Below are 23,065 nucleotides of genomic sequence, written 5' to 3'. Positions count from 1 at the left end.
ACGACCGAGAGGCCCATACAGGCCTGAGGCTATGAAAGAGACGGCGGCGCTACATGGCTGTTGTCCATTACATGGTCCGCAATTACAGGGCGCTGTGCGGATGTTTGGTGATCTGCATAAGGGGATTTGATTCGATTACTTGAAGTACCGACTGGATCGGTAGTCGGTACTAGTGGTGTCATTCGGAACTTGAATCTTCGGAATTCCGATTTTGTCCAATGTCCAATTCGGAATTCGGTTGGACAATGACAGCAGGCTTTGGACAACTTTGGTCAATCGCTTGCTCATTTTTATAAAGTAATCGTGTTTAACATTGATTGGCTATTAGAAAGCTCAGCTTTCGATATGATTAACACTTTTGAGCTGGTAACAGTACATTAAAAGCAAGTTAAATAACGGTGTTGAGTGTAACCTATTGCGTAGATGTCTGACATCGTTGGACAAATAGCTGACTTGGACATTTTTGGACGGACAGTCGACGTAAGTATTGGACATCGGACGGACATTGGACATACGTTTTCTGAAATTGACACCACTAGTCGGTACACAAGTCTGTGTTACGAGTGAAACGCCCAGGCCCGAGGGACCGCAGGAATCACGAACACTGTCGAATGAGCACGAGCAACTCGGCGCACACAACAACGCCGAAGGTGTTTGATTTGTATTCATCGTGCATACTTTCACATTCTGCTGATAGCCCAGGGCTCAGGCAGGTCCGTGTGGAGTGGAGTGAAGCTCTAGGCATTTCACCAGTACGGCTCCCGCGGCTGTCGTGGGACGGCTGTGGACCCGCCAGCGGAGTTGTATATAATGTACTATCCTGCGGCTCCCGGGTCTCCGGAGAGGACCTTGGAGAGGCGGCCTTCAGGTCCGCCATGACTGCGCCTCAGGCTGATTGGGCGGCTGCCACATAAGGCAGTTTTTCATCAGCGAACGGCGGGGTAGTTAATCACATGGCTCACAAACTGGTACTGTCAGGTGGTGTTACTTCTCCTCTGATAGCGCCGGTAACGTAATAGGCTGTAAACGGGCTCAGTAAATCATGTCAGTGTAATGTGACAACCCATCTGTAAAACATGTCGGTTGTTGAGCTGCTGATAAACTCGAGGCATTTAACCCGGCAGTATTTGATAGTGAGGTCATGAGACCTCGTCTGCACGGCCGGCCTCTCATGAAAACTATCCGAGAGTTATCACTCACATGACCTTTCATCAGAACGTTTTTCGTGCTTCTACGTCCACTGTTATGTTGAGTTCAAAGCTGAGGTGCCTATGCAGCGGTAGCGCTGCACCTCATGCCATTTTTGTTCGTAGCGACGTCCGCATCCATCGCTCGCTTCCTCAGCGCATATATATTATACATATGTATATTTATATTATATATATTTATATATTATTATATATTTATATTATATTGTATTATACATATGTATATTTTGTTTGATCTCCTGGCAGCGGCCGAGCACCTCTCGATCTGAAGTGTCCGCTATGCTACCGGCGTCGCCGATATCTCATCAGCTCTTCTCAGCCGTTATCTGTCATTCTCCTGCACTTATCCGCAGGCGGTATCTACCTCCGGCTCTCTGATATCTCAGTGATGTGCTCAAACTCGTCCTGCCATCAAATTGGCAGGACGAGTTTGTCATCGCAACAATCTCCAGTAACTCGAGTAACTCTCCATGAACATCCATCGCAACAGCCTCCAGTAACTTCACTGATTCCCACAGGCATATAACCTGATGACTACGCTGGGGTCGGCACTATCTCTGAGATAGAAATAACGCTGCAAGACGGAACTCCTCAATCGGGTCGACTAACAACGCGCTAGGTGCCGCCCCGTCCGACCAATTCACCTTATCATCCACTAACGACGTTTGTACACTTCTTCAGTCATCCTCCCGTCCGTGACATTCAAATTTGGCGGTCTGTTTGTAGAGATCCTGCAAGGCGGCCACTCTTTGTGCCATTCTGCTGCATTAAATTGCATTGTGCTATAATTGCAGGACCGTCCGTCCGCTGGCACCCCTCCCTCCCTGTGCAATACGGCCTCCTGACTGCACCCCTTCCTCCCTCCTCGTGCAGTGCACTTCCGACCGACATGACCAGTCGTCCGGCGCCGCGCCGGAAGTCACGCTACTGGCCGGTGCCGTGGGTACGTCCCGGCACGCGCCGACCGGATACATCGCCCTCAGGGGCCCGGCAGCGGCGGCGGCCGAGTGTTGCAGACTTGGGAACCACCCCCAGGAGCATACGGCACCGCGCCGCCGTCCGCTGCCGCCGCCGCGGGCACTGCCGGGACCCGTGGCGGTGATTGGTGGTTTTACTGCGGCCGTGGGTGTGGTGTGTTTCATTTCGTGGACTGCCCGCACGGTAGCGGTGGAATGAGCAGCATGTGGCCAATTAGCGGTGACGTAGTGGGTTCAATATTAATCAGACGCCGACTGAGCTGCCTGTGGAGATGGCCACTGGTCAGGTCAGGTGTTGGTAGGGAAATGAGGAGGATGGTACCTTGCATCCACTGATTTGTTAGATATGTGGTGTTCGACTGAAAAGCATCTGCTTCACGAGTCAGACCTGATGTTCGCGTTGTGGTCTCCTTTCGGTCGCTTGGCTGGTCGGTCGGTGGCCTGTAGCGTCTGAAATGGGCCCGGCACGGTGTTGATGACCGACGGCAATGTCAGCTAATGGTCAAATTGAACAGTCCCGAACGTGGTCTGCTCCCGGAACTGCCATTATCGACGGTCGAACTTGGCATTCAGATGAATAAGCAGCCAATAGTCGGCAATAAAACACATTCATGCCGTTCTCGGATAGGGCGACAGCTGTTTGATAGACCTGTTAGTTTGATCAAATGGCTCCGTGATTGGGTTGGACTTGGTTATACCGTGTAGTTAGTCGCATAGATCAACATTGGTATTTGGGGAAGACCGTAGAAGCCAACGCTGAGCTGCCTTCCGTGACCTGTCATTGACACGACAGGCTCGATCCAAACTGTCCTGGCTCTGCCAGTTGTATGGTATCTGCACCGAGTCGAGCTTTTCCGTATTTTATTGTCTTGACCTGACGCCCTGAGGAGTCCCTCCACCGAGCCCATCTGTCCCAGTCTCCCTATCGCTCATATCCAACACGGCACCAGTGGCGGATAGCCGGCACCTCCGCCGACCTGACCCGCCGCCCGGCACATCTCCCGAGACCCAGCGAGCGTCTGCCGCCGTCAGCCGTCCGTGTGACCCGCCCGCGGCTCTAACGGTGTCCGTCTCTGGCCACGCAGCTCCGTCTCTCCGCGGCAGACCCAGCAGGCGCCGACACGCACGATACGGGCTGACGCCGTACCCGTGTGTGCATGTGTTTTGTGTGTGTTTGTGTGTGTGTGCTACGAGACTGTTCGTCGGTCGTTGTCCACAGTCACCCGTAGTATATGTGAACTGACCCGAACCGACCGACCGAAGACGTCCGTCTGACCAACTACACACCACTATACACGTTCCCCCATGTCCAACACCATTGACTGCTGCTTCTGACCACTGACCACTGCCTTGTGACTAGTGATGTCTGACCACTGACCACGGCTCACCGAATGTTTGACGTAAACCACCGAACCAGAAACCACCCTACCGCCACCCGTTCCGTACTCACTCTGACCACTGACTGGGCTGGTTAGCTACCAGTTACGATTACACATACCAGCTACCTATCGGCGTGTATATACCTCGCCAGCGGGCTATCTGAGGTGCCGTTTCAGCCTATCAAATCTCTGCACGGCGGTCAGCCGGTGGAATTTAGCAGCAGTCGCACCCCTGGCCGCTGCCGGTGACACGCCAGTTCTCTGTGACGGGAGGGCGCGGCGCTGTCCGTCCCCGTCGGTCTATCTACCCGTGGGGTGGTGGTGTGGAGGTGGTGGCTCTTCCTCTCCGCTCGATGTAAGTGTTTGTTGTCCTACCTCGCTGTATCGCGCTGCTAGGGGAGGTGCTTTTCTGCTCTTTGCCTGCTCGATGCTAATCTGCTGCCGCTTCGCTCGGTTTGCTATAAGCTAGATCGTTTTTTTCTGATTTCTTCTAACCTCTGGTTCGGATGCTTACTGGCCAGAATCTGACATCAGACAATCGACCTGTCGGGGTATATCCGCCGCCCAAAGAAGGACCCCCATGCCAGTGCTGTGACCTCGGTCAATGGTCGTAGCTCTGCAGTGGTAGTGGGGGAGCTAGTGCCACCTCTCAATGTGACTGTGCCTTGTACCGAACCTGGGGTGTCTCATCCCAATAATCAGGGCTAGAGCGCGCTGAAAAGCCGTCAAAAGCATGGGTGCTGACTGCTGAGTGCTTCTGCTGGTACCTGCTGTCGTAGCTAGATTTTTAACGTGATAAGATTGCGATTCCTAGAAATGAATGCTACAAATGAATAATGTGCCCTTTGCAGGCTACATATCGCTGTAATGTTTGCATTTGGTCGACTACCTGCATACGTGCTGTGAATGCCGCCACTACCCGCTTGCCAACCATCACCTATTCGACGCGTGATACGACGGTTTCACTGTGGCGTCTCACATATTTTGGTGCTGCGAAGTTTGATCAGAATCAGCAGTCAGCGGTGATGCTCGCTTTTTTGCTGCGCTGACTCGCATATTTTGTAAAAGTTCAAAGCTCTATCATCAGCGTGGGAACCGCTTATTCATACACATGTAGAAAGACGGCCTTGTATTTCCGTCAATAATAACAGGAATTTATCCGTCACTTGTCCCAAAGAAATGCATGCACATGGAGATAATCGGCGATGATTACCTTGTTTCTTGTAAGCACTCTGACTGAGCGAGTCACTGTTGGCTGAAGTTTCCTTGCTCATGACTGATAACATTTTCCAGCGTGAAGACGGCTGGGGAGTGGGGATCACTATTCACTACCATGCGACTCTAACTCCACTTGCTACATGCGTTTCTTCTGTTTAGCCCACGGAATTGACTCCCCTGCCCCGTGCTCACGGCCGTGTCTGACCGTGACTCTGTGACTCGGCAGAGGCCGGCGCTGGACTCGGAGGGCGACTCGGACATCAGTTCGGAGGGCAGCAGCGGCGCCAGCTCGCTGCCGCCCAGCCAGGCGAGCGGCGGCGCCGGACAGGGACGACACCGCAGCTCGGACAGCTCCGACGGCGACCACGAGCACGAGCACGACCACCACGACAGCGAGCAGCTGGCCGGCGTCAACCTGCGACAGCTGGTCAGTAGCCGGTTAGCGTCAGTACCTGCCGGATCACCGCTGGGCCCACGGCCCTCGGATGGGTCATAGGCTAGGTCAATGTTAGGTCAGTGGACTATGGCCCTCGGTCGGGTCGCTGGCTGGATTAATGTCAGATATATGAGCGGGGCACCGATTGGTCACGGGACAGGCCACCGATCCAATGGGTCACCGCTACGTTGATGATGATTTGGGGGTCACCGCTATTGGTTACGGAAGTTTGAGCTGATGGGAATATGGAACTGAAGGCAGTCCGTTCTGTAGACGATGCATGCAGTTTGTGTGATTGGTGAGGCTTGCATGAACATTGAGAGTAGCTCAGATGAATGTGCAGTGTGCTGGTTCTACTGGTTCTACAAAGTTGCTCTGTTTTCGGTGATATATGCGTTCCACATTCACTCGTGTTTAGCTGTGTTCCTCGCATGTCTGTGATTTATGCTCATCTGTGAGTGTTTTCTCGACGTTCTGTCCGACTTGCGGTGGCAGCTGTATGGTTGTCGGTGCTCGTATATTCCCCATCTATCTCTGTAGAGATGCATGCTCTGTGGTGGCTGATTTCGCCCGTCTGGCTCTCTCCCTCTCTCTGTCTCTCTCCTCTCACGGCTCTGGCCCTCTCCGGTCGTATGCGGCTCTCGGCTCCCACACCTCACCACTCGCGCTCGCAGCAACCACCGATCTCTCGTCTCCCGGCCCGACTTTCGTCAGACTCTCCGCCACCGACCGGCGCCGGTAGCACCAACATTTTCTCACGTGGCACGCCGGTGAAGGCCTCTCGATCGGGTGCTGGTCGCACGTTCGCGCCCCCGCACCGTCCACAATGTGACCTTGGTTTGGTCTCGTGAACCCCCAACCACCGTGCTCTACTGGGGTCGGGACAGCGTTTGCTCAATTACCGGTAGTTGCATCAGATGATTAAAAATATTCCGATGCTGTAGTAATGCAATTACTTTTTATCGTGCGCTATGGAAGTGGTATTTAGTCATTTTTATTTGAAGCAGTGTAACTATTTTTATGCGTGAGGATTTTTCTCGGTTACGCATTGCTTTGTCAATGTGTTATTTATTTTGCATTATAAGTGCTGAATGAGAACTGCGCTGGACAACTGTCAACTCGCTCAGGAGAGTAGGTACTTGGTAATAAACACTTCCACAAGTCACGTCCATCGTCGCGTCGAGCCGATTGTCACCCATACGTCACCCGTTACGCGATCGACGATCAACAGCTCGGCCTATCGGCCCTCTTTCAGCGCTCGAGCTATCTGACGAACGTGAGTGCGCCGAGGCCGACCCCACGGACGGCGCTGGGCCCCGCCACCGGCGTGTCCATCAAAAACCTGGTACGTGCGGTCGAGTTGGGCGGCGCTCTGAGTCATACCTATGCGGGGAAGAGCTCTAGGAGAGGGAGAGAGACAGAGGGGTCGACTCCTTCCCTGTTGTCCGTTTGTTTCGTGAGAGTGATTTGTCAAGCTGTACCATTGTGTCAAGTACAGGGATGTTCACGAAAAACTGACACATTTTAAAACGACTTTGTGAGCATGTGAGAGCTCACGGAGACTTGACTTGCATGCCATTCGAAAGCCTGTTGAAAAAAGTTTTGTATCTGCATAGCTCCTTTAGTTAGCATCACATGAGCTTCCAAATAAATAAGAAAGCGTTAAAATGGGGAAATTTGACTTGGCGACAAAACTTAACGGAAAAACAATGAAGCTCTCGCGGCTGCCATCTGCCACCACGACTGAACCAGTCTACGAATTCGTCTAAAATTTGACATATTAATGTTTCGATGGATTATGTTTTATACTATTGGCATATTGTGGGCAAATTCCTAAGGAATGCCAAAATTGGCAGGCTTGGAAGTGCTGATGTCAGAAACCATGGCCGCATGCTGGCAGTCACTGTAGAGTGGTACCGTGCCATCTTTTAACAGCTTCTGTTAGCTACTGTAGCGGAAATGGGTCGACGTCTACACCATTTGGTGGTTCTGGCACGTCAGGGCCACCCTACGTACAGTAACGGCGATCATCGGTCTCACACGAGAACAGGGGGGAGGGGGCACTTGTCTCGCGCATCACCTCTCACCCATAGCCGGCCATTTCGCTCTACCTCAACTCCGTGGACTATTCCTGTGGGGTCACGTGAGTGACATGATCTGTAGCAGCGGCCCAAAGGACATCAAACCTCCCGACGAGTGCAGTGAGAGGTGTTGCAATTCTCCAGGCACGTGCCCAAAAACGGGGAATAATTTCCTGTTTCGGGCTGAGTCGTGCACTGCTCCAAAAACTCGTCATCTGCAAAATACGCTGTAACTTCTTAGAAACGAAAATGACATGATCCCAAAATATGTCAATACAAACTTAGAAGTCCACTCTATTGGCCCATAGCATGATCACCGTTCTGAGGGCAAGTGTTTTCTCGTAATTCGGAAATAAAATGTGTCAGTTTTTCGTGAACATCCCTGTATGTGCTACCATATTACATATATCGACTTGTCAAGTAGATTCAATACGTGGTTGTGACAACGTTGCTATACGTCATCGCTTGGGCATGCCGCCATCGTGGCCCGGTACTCCTGTAGCCTCAGTGTGATAGCTGCCAGTCGTGTGTTTGGCTAGCCAGGGTGTCCCTAAATGTGGATTCATTGTTGTCCGTTGCAGTTTTGCGCTATATCCCGCGACCTGGTGGGGGGGGGCTATTTTTTGCCCCCCCCCCCCTCCAGACTTTTCGATATATCTCCAGAACCACTGCGCCGATCGTCACCAAACTTTCAGTACCCTCCCGGACATCAATTTTACACATTGTGACCAAAAATTTTTCCAACGGCTATGATAGGTTGGCCGTAAATGACGTCAGAGTGACGTCATGTTCTGCCGTTTTCGACCCAAAAAAGGGTTTCGCGGGAAGAGCTGTCAGGCCTATAGCTTTGCAAATACAGAAAAATGATACAGACATAAAAGCTGTAGAATGGACAGGGCTACAAAACTGCTATGTCGGATTTTTGAAATTTTTGGATTTTGACCCCCAAAAATCAAAAATAGATTTTTTGAATATAATAGCAAAAAAATCCAAAAAGTTTTTTGAATTTCGAAAAAAACCGGAATATATGTGATAGTCCTAACCGCCTTCTATCTACATACCAAATTTGAGATCGATACCTCTTTTTTGGCCAAGTTATAGCGAAAAAACTGTTCAAAATTGATGACGTCAAATTTTCAAACTCAATTTTCAGCAATTCTAGACCTCGTAGCGCAAAACAAAGACCACCATTAGACTCCCCGTGACGAGCTGCATCGAATCAATACCCATTTTATGCAAAAATATCAACTTTGAAATTTGACCTTTTTTGACCTGACCTTGACCTGACCTCCACCAGAAACTGACCTAAACCGTACCTGATGGTCTTATAACCAATACCATTGAGTTGGAAATGAAAAAACTGGCCATAAAACATGCATCGCATAACCTTAGTAAAGTTGGGTTCATGTGGTGACCCTTGGTGACCTTTGGTGACCTGACCTGTGACCTGACCTGGTATGACCAGTGACCTCTAACAGCAACATATCTACTAGGCAACTGACGCCCTATCGCTGATTCCCGACAAAATGCGTTTTCCTCGGTGTTTAGCGCATTCCCTAGAAGACCCGTGAACGGTGAAACATTTCATCTTTGACCTGACCTGTGACGTCATCGGTGACCCCGAGGTCAATAAAATTTGGTTTCCCTCGACAAATTTGACAGGCCTTTCGAACGCCGTTTGAATTTTTCGGATCCGTCCAGTAGTTTCGGAGATACGAGGGGGGGGGGGCAAAAAATAGCCCCCCCCACCAGGTCGCGTTATAAACAGACCCCACCAGGGCGCGGGATATCGGAGAATGAATGAGTCTATGTCTTAGTTATCAGGCGGTTGCGATAATATGCCCAGTCCCGGTGTGGTATCAGACCGTGGCATGATAGCGACCCTGTCCTGTTAGTCCACCGTCCAGTAGTACCGCCGTTTCATCCAGGGGTGCGGCCCTGCTCCCCTAACTACGACCCCCACGGACTGGAAACTGACCCCTCACTGTGACCGTCCCGCAGAAGAACTCGTATAACGCGCCGCCAACGCCAGCAAAACGCGGATCGAAGGACAGCGGCGATGGCCGACCGAGAGAGCTGTCCAAGATCAACGTCAATATGGCTTCACTGGTGAGTAGCGAGGGTTTGGCTGTGCTTTCACGATGTATTTAGGTTGCCACCGTGGTTCATTGATCACGATTAAGTGGTGCTTAGCTGTGTCATTCAGCTGTGCCGTGGCTGTGCGCAATGACGCACGCTTCAGTTGCATCACATGCGCCGGAGAGAGGAAGACAACAATCAGAGACCAATGCGGGCAAGTAGGGAGTGGTTGAGAGGCGACAAAGCGTCCAATCGCTGTACCGACCTGCTGCGCAATGTCACCATCTTTGCTGTCACCGAACGGCCGCGGGGTTGCGCCATCAATAAGCTCTGTGGAGCTGCGTTTCCTCTCTCCAGATACGCTGTGTCACCAGTGATAGCGTCACCAAGTACCCCGCGGTGCTGCCATCTTCCCCGTGGGGGACACGTCCCCCACATGTGGCACCTCCCGCCTGTCAATGACGATAGGCGGTCTGCCAGTGACATCTACTGAGCGTTGTCGTTTCACCACATCCTAGTCCAAGCGCTGTCTGAGGCTGTTACACGTATAACACACCTCCGACTTCCGAGTCATACGTAGTAGGTATACACCGGTCGGCCGTTGCCCCGTATTGTATGGAATGACCTGCATACCGCCCTCCGGTCCGTCTACCGTCGGTCTGGTGGACATAACGTGACGGGACCGTCACGGGCCGCACTGGTGGTCACGCTGCGTGACGGCAGTGATGAGACGCGTCGCTGCCGACGACTGCATGCCATGCTATCCCGCCGCCGGGGCTGTGACGGGCGGCAGCGCGAGCCGTACCGCTGCACGGTGCAGCGCTGTAGCACGGTGTCTGGGCCTAACGGGGTGGTTCACCGCGGGCACCGTCAGCCCCGGGGCAGACAGACAGTAGCGGGACGGTTGTGGAATCGCTGACAGTGAGCGATCGGTGCCGTCCGCGCAGAGAGACGCGATAAAGAGACAACGAGCTGGACCTCCACTCGGAGAAAGGTGTTAAAGAGACAGCAAACTGAGTGTGTGATGTGTAGGTGAGGCACTACACCCGGCTGTGCTGTCTGAGTGAACGCTGTCGTTTTATTCAGCGTCCTTCTCATCCGTCCGTCATTCGTCCGTCCGCAGAAGTCGGTGTATTCCTCCCCGGACGGCCACCCAGCCGCGGCCGTACAGAAGCCGGCGGCGGCCGACCTGCCGTCAGGCCTGAGCCTGCCGTCCATCCGGGCGGCCTACGTACAGCAGACGACGGCGGGAGCCGGGCCGGCGGCCGCCGAGACCAAGCACGCGCCGGCCGTCCGCACCGGAGTCAGCATCGACAAACTGGTCAGTCGACGGAGGAGCTAAGGGAAAAGGTCAGCCGTGCGTATCAGCCGCCGGGGATCCGCGGGAAGGGTCACGCTGTAAACTAGCCAGTCGGCGTAGCCCGCGGAAGGGGCCGCAGTGACTGGGTCGAAAGTTCTCAACCATTGTCCTTTTTATGAAAAATTATTTGTGATGTTTCTGAATTGAACGGGTTCTTTTCATGGCATCTTATCTGAATGAGTATGGTATAATTAGCTCATGAATTGTTGAGTTTTTGAGTCGTTTTCGTATTTCGATACCGATCAGACTTTTTGCGTTCACTTCCTTCTGCCGCCCCTGATTCATCACGCTGGCTGACCTTGCCCGTCTCCCGGACAAGTTTATGCCGACTGCCGGGTCCCTGCTCGATGTTTACTCTCTATTGGTGATCTCTGATTGATGAGACTCCATAAAACTGCTGGTATCTGGCGGGCGATCTGGACGAGATATGGGCCTATCTGTCGGGCCCTGTTGAGACCATTAGGGGCGAATTGCCGCTGAATGGGACAGATTGCCTCTGAATTGGACACCGGGGCACCGAATTACCCATTGTACTGGGAGGTTTGAAGCAGCGCGGGACTTGGGTCGGGGGTTTCAAGGGCATTCAAGCTGATATAGACACGTTTTTAGGCGTTATTCAGTCTTTGGGACTCGCCAATAAAAATTGGATCATTTACTTTGCTTTTGTTCACTTTCTTACCCTCAGTTCTCATGACATTTGCTTCCAATGCTGTCGATACCATTGAGCCTAAGTAGTTTCGTATCGTAACACGTTTGAACACCATATTAAATATGCTAGCATTTGCTTTGTTTTGTAAGGCTGTCGGGTTGAAGATGTTCGGGAGGTAAGCTGGTGCTTGCTCATCGTTTTGAGGCTAGTGACATTCTAATTCAACATCCGGCAGACCCATTAATTTGTTTTCTCTGGTACACGTCTCATCCATAAAGTGGGCGCGCTGACGGCTCATTAGTACGAGAATGCACGATGTGGGTGTGCTTGAATGATGTACAAATAATCATGCTTCAGCTACATAGAACGAGTTGTTGGCTCTTGTACCGCTAGTTTTTTGCCTGCTTTGACGGCGTTTGGGACTGACCCTGCAGGAGCCAACTGCGGATAACCCGTGCAGACTGTGTTTTATCTACGGTGTGCGGTGCTGTGTTTAACCCACGGTGCTGGGTACTTTTGGTACGGGCTCTCACTAACCCGCTAACCCCGTAGCGCTCGAGCTGGACCGACCTGGCTAGAACGGCAGAGACGCCTGGCGGCGATCACTGGAACCAGCCCGACTCGCTCCGAACGGCGTGCATGGGTGTTTCGGTCAGAGCCCTCGTAAGTCCGAGAGGCCTCTATTTTCAGTCGGTTTATCGTAGCTAGCGTTGAAATGGTCGCTCTGTTTACGTTGTTTTCCCCATCTGCATAGCGAAGCTAATGAAATGGCTGGTGCAAATATGCTAAAAGTTTGAGAAGATGAAATGGTGACTTGCATGCTTTTGTGACTCGTTAAGTTGTGGTGAGACCATAACCATTTAATACTTATGGTAACTAATGTCTTAAACAACTAACCCAACCAATGCTATCTAACAACAATTTGTCGTTGTCCAGCGACAACTGTGTTGGTGACTGTGTGTTGTGTTCACTGTGGTTCTGACTTCTGAGGACGGACACCGACGTATGATGACCTGGACTGACCATAACTTGTTGATCTGCTGTAACCCCCGGTGACCTGAGCGACCCTCCTGCAGAGGGCCAGCTACGGTGACCTGAGCCGTCTGTCGGACGGGTCGGGTCACGACCCCGAGCCGCGGCCGGTGGCCCCTCGGCCGGCCCCGCGATCCCACAGTATCCGAGACCTGGTAAGGACGGACCTCGCCCACCCACAGACTTTACCGGGGACAGAGACAGACCGCTGGCTCCTCCATTGCAGAGTGTATATTATGTTTGCAAAGACGCTTGGGAATGATGCTTGTTGTTTCAAATATGATTATTTTTATCGCTTGCTTGATGCTAAGGTGCTTGCAACCGGCGTTGAAACGATGTTGCCTTGTTTGCTGTTCTTATAACGCTTTATAATGCGTTCATTTGTTAAAACTGCTTTGGTTTTGTCCATATGCGTGCAATTAACTGTTGTACAACGGCTTAGCATCTAATTGGCAGGTTTGCTGGTCCGTCCATGGTCCCAGCGGGATGTAATCGCACTAACATCTAACGTCGAACCCGTGCCATTGCCCGCTTGGTCTCCCGTTGCCGTCCCTCTACTAACGGTCTGCGCTGTGCCTGTCTGTCTGTGTGTCTACCTGTCCGCGGGGCGGTACAGAGTACCAGTACCACGGACCTAGCCGGCCTCCAGGCCTCGCCGGTGCCGCCCTCCTGGCTTCAGACGCCCGCCGAGGCGCGGCGCCACCGGCGCGCAGAGCAGGTAGGTGGTAGCGCCAGTGCCGTCAAATTCCTGCCTAGCTTGACGTTCCTCATCCAAAAAGAAACTCCAACTAGTCGTGGGCTGTTGATATAACTTGGAAATGAGGTTATTAATTGTGAAGGAGCCCTTTGCTTTACTGACAAGATGCCTAAAATAAGGTTGTTTCATTCGCGAGTAGCTTGATGCATAACCGTCATAAGCAAAAAACGTACAGTGTAAATACGCCTCGCCCGTGGCCGACTCCTGCAGCGCGCTGTGCCGCTAACGCCGCCACTAACGCCGCCTGCCGCAGGACCATGACACGTCCCCGCCGAGCGCCCTGACCAAGAGCCGCTTCAAGTCGGAGGGTGACCTGCTGACGGCCTCGGCGGCCGGCCGGCGGTCGGCAGCCGCGCCCCCCGCCGACCGAACACTCAGAGACTCGGAGGTGTTCTCGAGAGTCTCCGTCAAGGCGCTGGTACGACGCGACGCGACCTGACACTGGCACGACATGGCATGACCTAGACACGAACTGACACCGGACGCAGCATGACATGACCCCTGACACGACCTGATAACCGCGATCCTGGTCTGACAGCATGACGTGATCCGACCTGTACGGGGCGTGACCTGACCTGGCTCTCATCGGATACTAGTTGGATCTTGACCTGACCTGACGTAACCTGACTCGGTGCGGTCCGTCGTGACGTATGTCAGAGGACGGCGGCTGTCTGACTGTCATTAGTCTCTACTATGTTCTGTCTCGGGTCTGTGTCCTGAGATGTTACAGTAGTCGACGTTCTTCCTTAGTGTATAGCGCTGACCGGTGCCGGGATATTAGCGGCGAATGTAGGCTCTGTGTTTAACTGACTGCTAGATCGCTGAAGCTCACTAACGACCTCGGAAAGGTGCTGCTTTGAAGTAATATCTAGCCTATCTGGCAAGCATGTTTGTGTGAATTTCTACACCATGCTACTCCAGCCAGGAAGTGTGCTAGTGCCACCCGTGTGTCAATGTCTCAGTGTGGATGTGTCAGCGGCTGTGTCTGCCGCAGAGGGCCAGTTTCTGCGACCTCAGTCAGCTCCGGCCGTCCCCTCCCTCACCGGGGAGGGAGCCGAGACTCTCCCCGGCCAGGAGCGGATCCGCGCTGGTAAGACGGCGAGGTGTATAATGTCCCGACCTTCGGCTTCTCTGGTCGGTCGTCTTGCCACAGCTGTCTGTCTTTACTCGGCCGTCGACAGTGTATCTTACCCTCGGCTGAGCTGTCTTGGTGTTGTCTCGTCACCCGTCTCGCAGCTCTGTGGTATAGGGTGCGGCAAAAGTATTGATACCTTCCGTCTTTTTGTAATAACTCAATGCATTTCCAACATGCCCCCGAATATGACATTTCTGAGCGCGCCCTTGCGTACCCGCATCCTTCCCCGAGGCGGGGATTAGCTGAACAGCTGACCTCGACCCAGAGGGTCGCCGGCCGGGGTCATTATCCACCCGGTGGCCGCTGCAGTAGCCACGGCTGAACCATGAAGGTCAAACAATACAGTTTGGAGGCTCGCAGCCGCGCCATTGGCATGCTCCAAGCCGGCAAGACGCAGAGGGACGTTGCCTCACACTTTGGGGTCCCAGTCCTCACCATCAAACGCTGGTGGAAGAAGTTTAAGGAGGCAGGGAGCGTCGCAGATAGACCGCGGTCAGGGCGCCCTTCCAGCATCTCGACCGTCGCCAAGATCGTGATGAAGAAAGCGGCTGGAAAATCTGGCCACTCGGCGAGGAAGCTGTCCAAACAGCTCACTCGGAAGAAATATCCGGTGTCCGAGAGGACTGTCCGCCGGTACTGGAGGAACACCCTTGGACTGAAGGCCTACAAGATCCGCGTAAGGCCAAAATTAACGGAAAAACAGCGAGCACAGAGGCTTCAGTTTTGCAAGGAACGCAAGAACTGGACTGTGGAAGAGTGGAAACGGGTACTCTTCAGCGACGAGTCTCCCTTTCAACTCTTCCACCACCCAAACCGCCAGAACGAGCGAGTGTGGGCTGAGAACCCGGCTGAAGTCCCGAAGGCGTTCAGCGTCAAATTCCCGCCGAAACTGACGGTGTGGGGCATGATGTCCTACGAGGGACTGAGCCAGCTGCACGTGATCCCACAGAAGACGTCAGTCAATGCCGAGTACTACGTGGAGCACATCCTCGAGGAAGTCTGCCTCCCTGCCATCAACAGGACGGCCACGACGGGCTCCGTCCTCACGCGCCGCATGGTCGAGCGCAGGTCGGACAGCATTTTCATGCAGGATGGCGCTCCAGGTCATCGGTCTGCCAGAGCGCAGAAGTGGTGCCGGGAGCACCTCCCCAACTTCTGGGCTAAAGACACGTGGCCAGGGAACAGCCTTGACCTGGATCCAATTGAAGAGCTCTGGGGGATAATGCAGCAGGAGCTGGACAAGAAAAAACCTCCCAGCAACCTTGGACAGCTCGAGAAGGCGCTCAAGAGGACGTGGGCGAACATCATCCCACAGACTCTGAAGAACGTGGTGGCCAGCATGCCCGCACGTCTCTCACTCTGTGTCCAGCTTCGTGGAGAATACATTGACCGCTGAAATGAAACTGTTGTTTTAATTTTACGGGAGGGAGGGAATGAATGGTAAGGTATCAAAACTTTTGCCGCACCCGGTATTTTCGAGGCACCGAGTATCCGTCTGCTTCCTACATCTGTCCGCACAGCTCTCGAATCGGTTCCATTTGTGATAGTATCAGGCAGGTCGATTTGCACATTTGCACCTAGAGATTCTGTGTATGCTTGTGGGTCTTCCAGCAGTTAATCCGTTATATTTTCTGGGTCGATTCCTCGTTCGATTTAACGATGGTAAGTAACATGTTCTGTTGAATCATCCTCTCTTAGGTGCTCAGGTGTCGTCGCGTCTTATTTCACCTCGTGTTCTCTAACTTCGTTCTCTCTGTTGCAGTAGTCAGAATCACGCCCACCGGCTACCCACTCTGACTGCCACGAACTCTCGTCTCACTCCCCTAAAACGTATATCGTTTTACTCACATTTGTCGGTTGTTGTTGCTTATTTTTGTCGTGCATGTTATCGTCTTTGACTGTGCCGTTATTGTCTCTTTTGTTTGTTTTTTTCCCGTCAGTTCTTAGTTTGATTGACCTGTATGTTGGGTTGGCCATTTTTATATGCAGTTATATGAACGATTGGTGATGGTTTCTTTACTAACGGTTTATCGCGGTTAGTGGGTTTGATTCCTGGAATGCTCTGGTGGCGGGTGTTTGATTTGCTACAATTTTGCCGCGTGTGCTGCGTCGCTATTTGCAGTTTTATCTGCTTTAATGGTCCCCCGACTCCGTTGATACGCTGTCCAACAGTGACATCTGTGTCGCAGCCTCTGCTTCCCCCGTCCCCTCTCCCCCTCCTTCGGTGGCCGGGATCTAACGTCTGCTGATGTGGCCGACTGTTGCAGAGGTCCAGTTTCGGCAGAGCAGAGTCGACCGACCACACCCGCATCCACGTGCGATCCTTCGACAACTCCGCCGTCATCAGCCGCTTCAACAAGGTAGGGAGGCGCGACGTACTGAGGTGGGGAGACGCGGTCATTGGCGCAAACGGTTAGTGGAATAAGCGTGTGGATGTAACGGCGGTAGAAATCGACGCTGCCGACTGCCGTTGGCAAGGGATTGTGTATTTTGCATGTTTATTGTCGATAGAAAGTAGCTACCTTTGCAGGCTAGGTATGGATATGAAAAAAATCGGATGCAAAATGCTTCCTAAACTCGATATTTCTTAAGGACATTTTAGTTCTAAAACTCAAATAAATCTTAGTTCTATCGAAGTCTATCGGTAATTTGCAGATTAACATTTTAGCGTTTTACACCACTGCTGACGCTCGGCGCCCAATGCGCCTTAAAATGGCTGCTCTTTACTCTACCGCAGTCCTGTACTGACTGGCCCGGCGTGCACTGTGGACAGTCTTAACGGTCTGATCAGAACTCGGCAATCCGCTCCTGCTACCGCAAACCGTATATCAGCGTGTGTTTTACCGCCTTTCGTTCGACACTGTTCTGCGGTCACTGTGTCCGCTGCTGCACCCGTCCGGTCTGCGGGTGACGCCTGCTTCTGACACGGATAGCTGGTCCGGCCGGTCAGACTGAGCCTGTGCCGCCCTGTCGCGTCAGATCTGTCCCGTCCAGTCTGGTCCCGTCCGGCCGGCCCGGCCGGCTGTTTTGGGGACGGCTGCAGCCACGTCGCGCACGCCGCTGTTACAGCATTCTGCAGAGGGTTTCGACAGCGGTGCTCTGGGGGCGGGGAGGGGTGTTTTCGAACCGGCCTGTCCGTCGCGGTTAGCTGTTGCCGTCGCTGTGCCCTTGCTTGTCCCCCCCCCCCCCCTCCTCCAACTCTGTGGACTGTGCTGTTGACAACGGCGTGATTGCCATTGCCATTGCTGTATTGGTGTACCAAAGCAAGGGCAACAAATCCCGTCCCCGAATCACACCTGCATAGCTACGAGCGACGCCAAAAATCGGATCCTGCCCCTGTATTATGAAATTGCGTTGCCCCGTGCCCTCTGTGTAACACCCCTCCCTGTCCCCTGTTTCTCAGGATGGCGGCGAATCGTCCAGCTCGGAGTGCCGCGCGTGCGGACGGAAGGCGTACCAGATGGAGAGCGTGCACGCCGAGGGCGCCGTCTGGCACAAAACCTGCTTCCGCTGCTACCAGTGCAACAAGCAACTGACGTGAGTGCCGGCCCGGGGATGACCGGGTTAAATATATGGTTTTGGTAATCGTGACACCAGCGACGTCACTTAACCGTTGTTCAGCTGGCAAATATCCCCGCAGCTTACACTATCGGAGTTTTTAGACTAAAGTTTTGGCATTCATATATTCCAACTGCGTTTTTGGGGCGATACCAGACTGTCTTCTTGGAGCATCGGTGATGTTTTGTAGCCTCCATCAGTCGGTCACACCTGTATATACTGTACTGATTCAGGGGTCACTGGCTCCAGGTGTGCCCGATACCACCTCTGTCGACCGCTCTAACGGTCACACCGGATCCAGCATCAAACATTCCTGGCCACGGGCCGTCCAGCCGGGTCAAAAACTGGCCCTGTCGAAGTCGCTCTGAATGGATTGTTTTTGTCGGCGCTCAGTGGGCGGATTTCCGTCCGCGATGTCGGAAACTAAACGGACCAAAGAGCCGTGGCATCGACTAAAACCAACTCAACATGATTAAAATTGTTGCTGTTTGATTGAAATTATTGTTTACGTCTCACTGGTTGGAAGTATTTTTTACTTCTCAAAACGTCTGGACACTGCACATTCAGACGTGTGCAATGTGTCCTATGCGAAGTGCTCAGTGCTAGCGTAATTTATGATGAACGGGCGACATTCCTCCGTGATCTGTCACGTTTTTGTATTTAGAACCTAGTCCGCCAACCGGTCCGTGTGGAACTATGTTAAGTCACGAGTCGTGAGTTAGCGCTCAGGATCCGTGAGGAGGCTGCTGACGACAGCAGTTTCATCGCGTACCCGCGGCTCCCCTGTCGTGGCGACATCTGACCACTGGTCAGTGCTAATCGCGAACATGTTTCGCTGTGTGTCTGGCTACATAATACCTCACCCAATGTCCCAATTTGTGTCTCACTGGGTGCCTCGTCCGATGTCTCACCGATCTACTCCTCTGTTTCAGTGTGGACACGTATGCCAGTCACGACGGTCGGCTCTATTGCGTGGTTCATCAGCGGCAGCTGTTGAAGGCGCTGGCCGCTGCAGCTGCCGCCCCCGCCTCCGCCGCCACAGCCACCACAGCCGCTGCCGCGACCGTGGACGCCACAGACTCAGGTACGGTTCCTAGGTGTAGGGGTGTCAAACAAATAGCATAAAACTCCAGCATTATATATTGTCACAGAAGCTAAACCCATTCACGGTTAGTCAATAATCCCTTAAATTTTGTATTATGTAATTGTAAACTGCTGTTGGTAAATGGGCATACAAATATTTATTTGAATTCAATTCGTCGCTATATTTTACTCAGAAACAATGTAAAGTATGTCAACCGGCGGGAGACACAAATGTGTCGACTTCCATCGCAGACACAGCCCAAATTCCAAGTGTGAGCAGCTGACCCAGCCCTCGCCCGATGGCTTCCCCATTACCGTTGGGGTTCAAGTACGGTCACCTGAGTGTTTCTCATTACCAGCATATGGTTGGCAATGAGAGTACGGAGGCTGAATTACACCGTAGGGCGTGGGTTCAGTCAGTCTGTCCCTCCCTATACCACCACTCCCACCGCACCCGTTCCGTGCTTCTATCCTCAGGAAACTGAAATCCTTCTCCTCCACGCCGCTACCCCCTCCGGGCTGGACAGGCAATTTTATCTCATGCGGGCTGCTCCCTTGGAGCGGCACCGCTGCTCCCGAGGGAGCGCACCCCGTAGCCGGGTGCAGTGAGTGCCTTGGGGCTGGGTGGCCTGTCCTATGGACGGGCTCAGCCCCGGCGACTCACTAGGGTGCCTGCCCAGACCAATGTCTCCCCCTACATCCTATCATCCTCCCGGCTCTGAAATGGTCTAATTGGACCAAAAGGGTCTAACCCCCCAAAAAAAAAACTCCCACCGCCCACCGCGGCCCGTTCTGACCAGGTGCTGGGACCGGGTGGTGGATGGTTACGCTATGGCGGGCTGGCCTCGGCGCTAAATTGACTGATAACGAGCCCGTGGCCCGGAACCCGGCCCACCGCGGGTACCACGAGACTTCGGCTTGACCGATAGGTTTGTCCCGGTTCTGGTGTGGAAGCGAAATTTGATCGGGAAATGTAGGTGTTGAGTGATAAAATGTTAGGTGGTGAAAGCACATTAGAATAATGTTACATTCTGAAAAGTAGTTTTATTGCATTCGAAAGCAGTTCACAATCTTCTCGATATCAGGCATGCATAAATCAAGAAACATCGTATTTCTGTCAGCTACACATACACCCGTACCTTTTATCACCGTGTTGCTATTCGGAGACGGTAGACGGTGCGGTCAGTTCCAGTCCGCTGCCCGGGGACCACTGACCGTGCAGCGGCCGGGGCGGCCTGACCCGGTCGCGCGCCAGCTCTGATCCCATCAGCTGCCGCCGTGTCGGTCCGGTCCGCCGTGCTGCCGCCGCGCCGCGCTTCCAGATTTCGACCACCGCTCCGGGGTTGTTTGCCTTTCCCGGAGACTGAGTTCGAGCCGCATCGGTCGGGCGGGAGGAGGGGGGGGGGGGAGGGGGACAGCGACCGTGTCTGCACTGGCAGAGCGTCACGTCAGTGGTGACGGGAATGGTATGATATCACGTATACTGGCGATGTTGGTATGTTATGTTTGCAGTGACTGAGGAATGCTAGAATGTCACGGATGCATGATAAAATCTGGGTATGCAGTGGTAGGTGTGACATTTGGTGACGGGACGAGAGGGTGACCGAATGTCATGTTTTGTGTCATTGGTTGGTAGAATTTCGTACTTGGTACCATGCCCATTGCCCGTAGGCCGTAACGTCCGGTATGGTTACTGGGTAGTGTGATTGAGATTGATAGTCACGCATGGCTACCGACGTATGACAGCCCATCACATCAACTACGGACACGTTACAGGATGGTTTCCAATGTTAGAGACACACGACGTCAGGTAGGAAAAATCAGGGAGCGATGGATGGTCCATATGTACCGCCGCCCCGTGAATATCCGCCCGTTAGCGGTGATTCCCGGCACGGTGTCTGGAAGTCGGCCGCTGGCTTCCTGCCCGTGACCCGGCCCCCGTCCGTCACAGCCGGTTCGCTGGCCGGGCAGGCGCCGGGGTGGGTCGGTAGGGTCACCGGGGCGGTGGGACCGTGATCCGGACTGAACTGGACAGCCGTGAGTCGTGAGTCAGTCACGGAACGGACGGTACAGCCGTGATCTTTGTCACTGACGCTGTATATGTGTGCCGGGAGGCGGCGGAAACGGTCATATGAGCCTGTCTAGTTTCGCGGGGGCACTTAACGGCAGAACAGCCCGCCAGTGGCGGCGGTGTGATTGGTGGTTTGTCACAGTTCCCGGCTGCGATGATGCGGTCATGAACCGTGACTGGGGACGGCCCCAGCCGAGACCATTGACTGAGACCATGTCGGACTGTCTCTTACCGCCGCGCCGGCTTGGCATGGAACTCCCGGGTCTGAAGTTTGTAACCGAGTATGGTCCGAACTAAAGACGGCCTTCACATATAGTAAAAGGGGTTAACCCTTCCTTCCTCCACCGGTAACCGTAGTGAACAGCTACAGATGCGACCGCTAGGTTCTAACTTTTAAGCCTGCAAGAGAAAGGTGAACCTGTTCTCACTGCTCCATGCTCTCAGGGCAAGAAAGCAGGGCGGAGACTAAACCCACCAACCCATCGCGCGAACTGTTCGCTCAGTTTCACCCAGATTGTCGAGGCTGCATGCGTTCATCACGTTTGGCAACCAGAGCGGATAGGGCGGGCGAGGTCCCGTAGCTCGGCCGGTTTTCGTCTGAGAAGTGGGTGGGCACGCCTCAGTTCTGTCATGCCACACCAGCATACCACTCAGCGTGTCTTTAGAGTGGAGCAGTGCCACCTTTGGCCGAGAAAGCCGGTAGGTGTGTTGTGTTGCACGTGCTAATTCACTGCACACCAATGCGTCACAATGTAGAATGCCGTCGGTAATTTCATTCAGAATGATAGGGGAGAGTGGGGTAATTTGGCCGGTGCGTGGTGTAAATTGGCCGCCCCCACCTGTACGCTGTCTAATAAAAGTGAGTGAAATAGCTCTAGTCTCTATTCATTTGTCATGGGTAGAAATAACTGGAGGACAAATGTCAAAACTTTGCCCCTCGTAGTTTTATTCAAAATTAATAAAACGTTAATTTCATTAGAAAATGGTAACTTTTACTTCTGTTTACAAAGTTGTATAACATGTAGTATTTGGGCTAAAAACGAATTCAGACATTATAGCGCCATTCTTGGGGGTGTTCAGCGGTTCCAAGAGCAATTTTATCTAATTCCGTATAGCCGTGATGACTTTAAAGACAAAAATTTTCAGAATGACAATATGGGGTAATTTGGCCGGGACTAGCGGGGCAGCTTGGCCGGTGCGCTCATGGTCTATATGCTGGAACGGCCGAGTTTTCATGGTCAATTGTACCATAAATGACATGATTCATGACCAACTTTGACTACTTTGATGCTGTTGTGAAATGCGACCACCTTAGTTTGTGAGCTCCAGCCGGGCCGGCCGGCGACGCGCGCGCGAGTTGTGAGCCGCTGTGGACACGTGACCGGCCGCCTGCGGGCGAATTGGGCGGAGCCGACTGCGGCGGCGGCCGCTGATCAGCGGTCAGTTGGCGTCCTGATCTCGAACCCGTAAGGTACGGCCTTTTGCGGCTGATCTTTGCACACGGGTAGAGTGACGGCGCGACTCAGGCACCGGGAGAGTGCGGCCTTGAGGCTGACTCCTTGCACACCGGTTGCTACCGCTGGTCGGCTAGGCTTCGAGGAGGGGTGGAGGGTCGGCTATCGGTGGCGGCGCGGGGTAACCCGGTGCCAACCCCAAATTGGAACCTTTGTGGTGTAGTGTATTTCTGGATCGGATATCGGTAAGGTCAGCTAATGCTGTTTAACTCCGACAATTGTCGTTTAAAGGGTGGCTAGTCACGGGTTGTATTTAATTGTGCTTATCATCACAATATATCGCGGCACTTCAACGCATTTCTTTAAGTAGTCGGTTGAAACTTACAGTCGATCCGGTCTTAGGGTTTGTCTGAATACAGTCCACACTTTTTATACACGGCCAGAGTCGCAACATAGTCCTCCGGGCCGGATGTAACTGTACCTTTGGAATTTTTCGATCAGTCATTGTCGGTCAGTAACTGCTTTTTTTAGACTTCCTTTCTGAACATTGCCTGTCATGGAGGAATTGATCGCCACTAGGACTAGACT

The 23,065-nt window shown here is 53.1% G+C and overlaps 1 protein-coding gene across 19 annotated transcripts in view; it reads left to right on the top strand.

Annotated features, from left to right (window-relative positions):
• Window positions 1-23,065, top strand: part of LOC122368568 — a 103,187-nt gene that overhangs the window by 37,206 nt on the left and 42,916 nt on the right. For 5 of the 19 annotated variants that reach the window (XM_043342679.1, XM_043342623.1, XM_043342633.1 and 2 more), the window contains 12 exons: window positions 5,009-5,209; window positions 6,474-6,563; window positions 9,301-9,408; window positions 10,502-10,699; window positions 11,940-12,050; window positions 12,464-12,574; window positions 13,036-13,137; window positions 13,430-13,594; window positions 14,171-14,266; window positions 16,579-16,671; window positions 17,715-17,848; window positions 18,802-18,953. In XM_043342679.1, the coding sequence (XP_043198614.1) occupies window positions 5,009-5,209; window positions 6,474-6,563; window positions 9,301-9,408; window positions 10,502-10,699; window positions 11,940-12,050; window positions 12,464-12,574; window positions 13,036-13,137; window positions 13,430-13,594; window positions 14,171-14,266; window positions 16,579-16,671; window positions 17,715-17,848; window positions 18,802-18,953 (1,561 nt within the window). The remainder of the gene's footprint in view (window positions 1-5,008; window positions 5,210-6,473; window positions 6,564-9,300; window positions 9,409-10,501; window positions 10,700-11,939; window positions 12,051-12,463; window positions 12,575-13,035; window positions 13,138-13,429; window positions 13,595-14,170; window positions 14,267-16,578; window positions 16,672-17,714; window positions 17,849-18,801; window positions 18,954-23,065) is intronic. The other 14 variants (XM_043342661.1, XM_043342650.1, XM_043342765.1 and 11 more) reach the window with 12 other exon arrangements.

Source organism: Amphibalanus amphitrite, unplaced genomic scaffold, assembly GCF_019059575.1.
Source record: "Amphibalanus amphitrite isolate SeventyFive unplaced genomic scaffold, NRLGWU_Aamphi_draft 000032F_arrow, whole genome shotgun sequence".
NCBI classification, from domain to species: domain Eukaryota; kingdom Metazoa; phylum Arthropoda; class Thecostraca; order Balanomorpha; family Balanidae; genus Amphibalanus; species Amphibalanus amphitrite.
The sequence above is the reverse complement of the archived record's forward strand: the minus strand, read 5'-3'. Positions and strand labels throughout refer to the sequence as shown.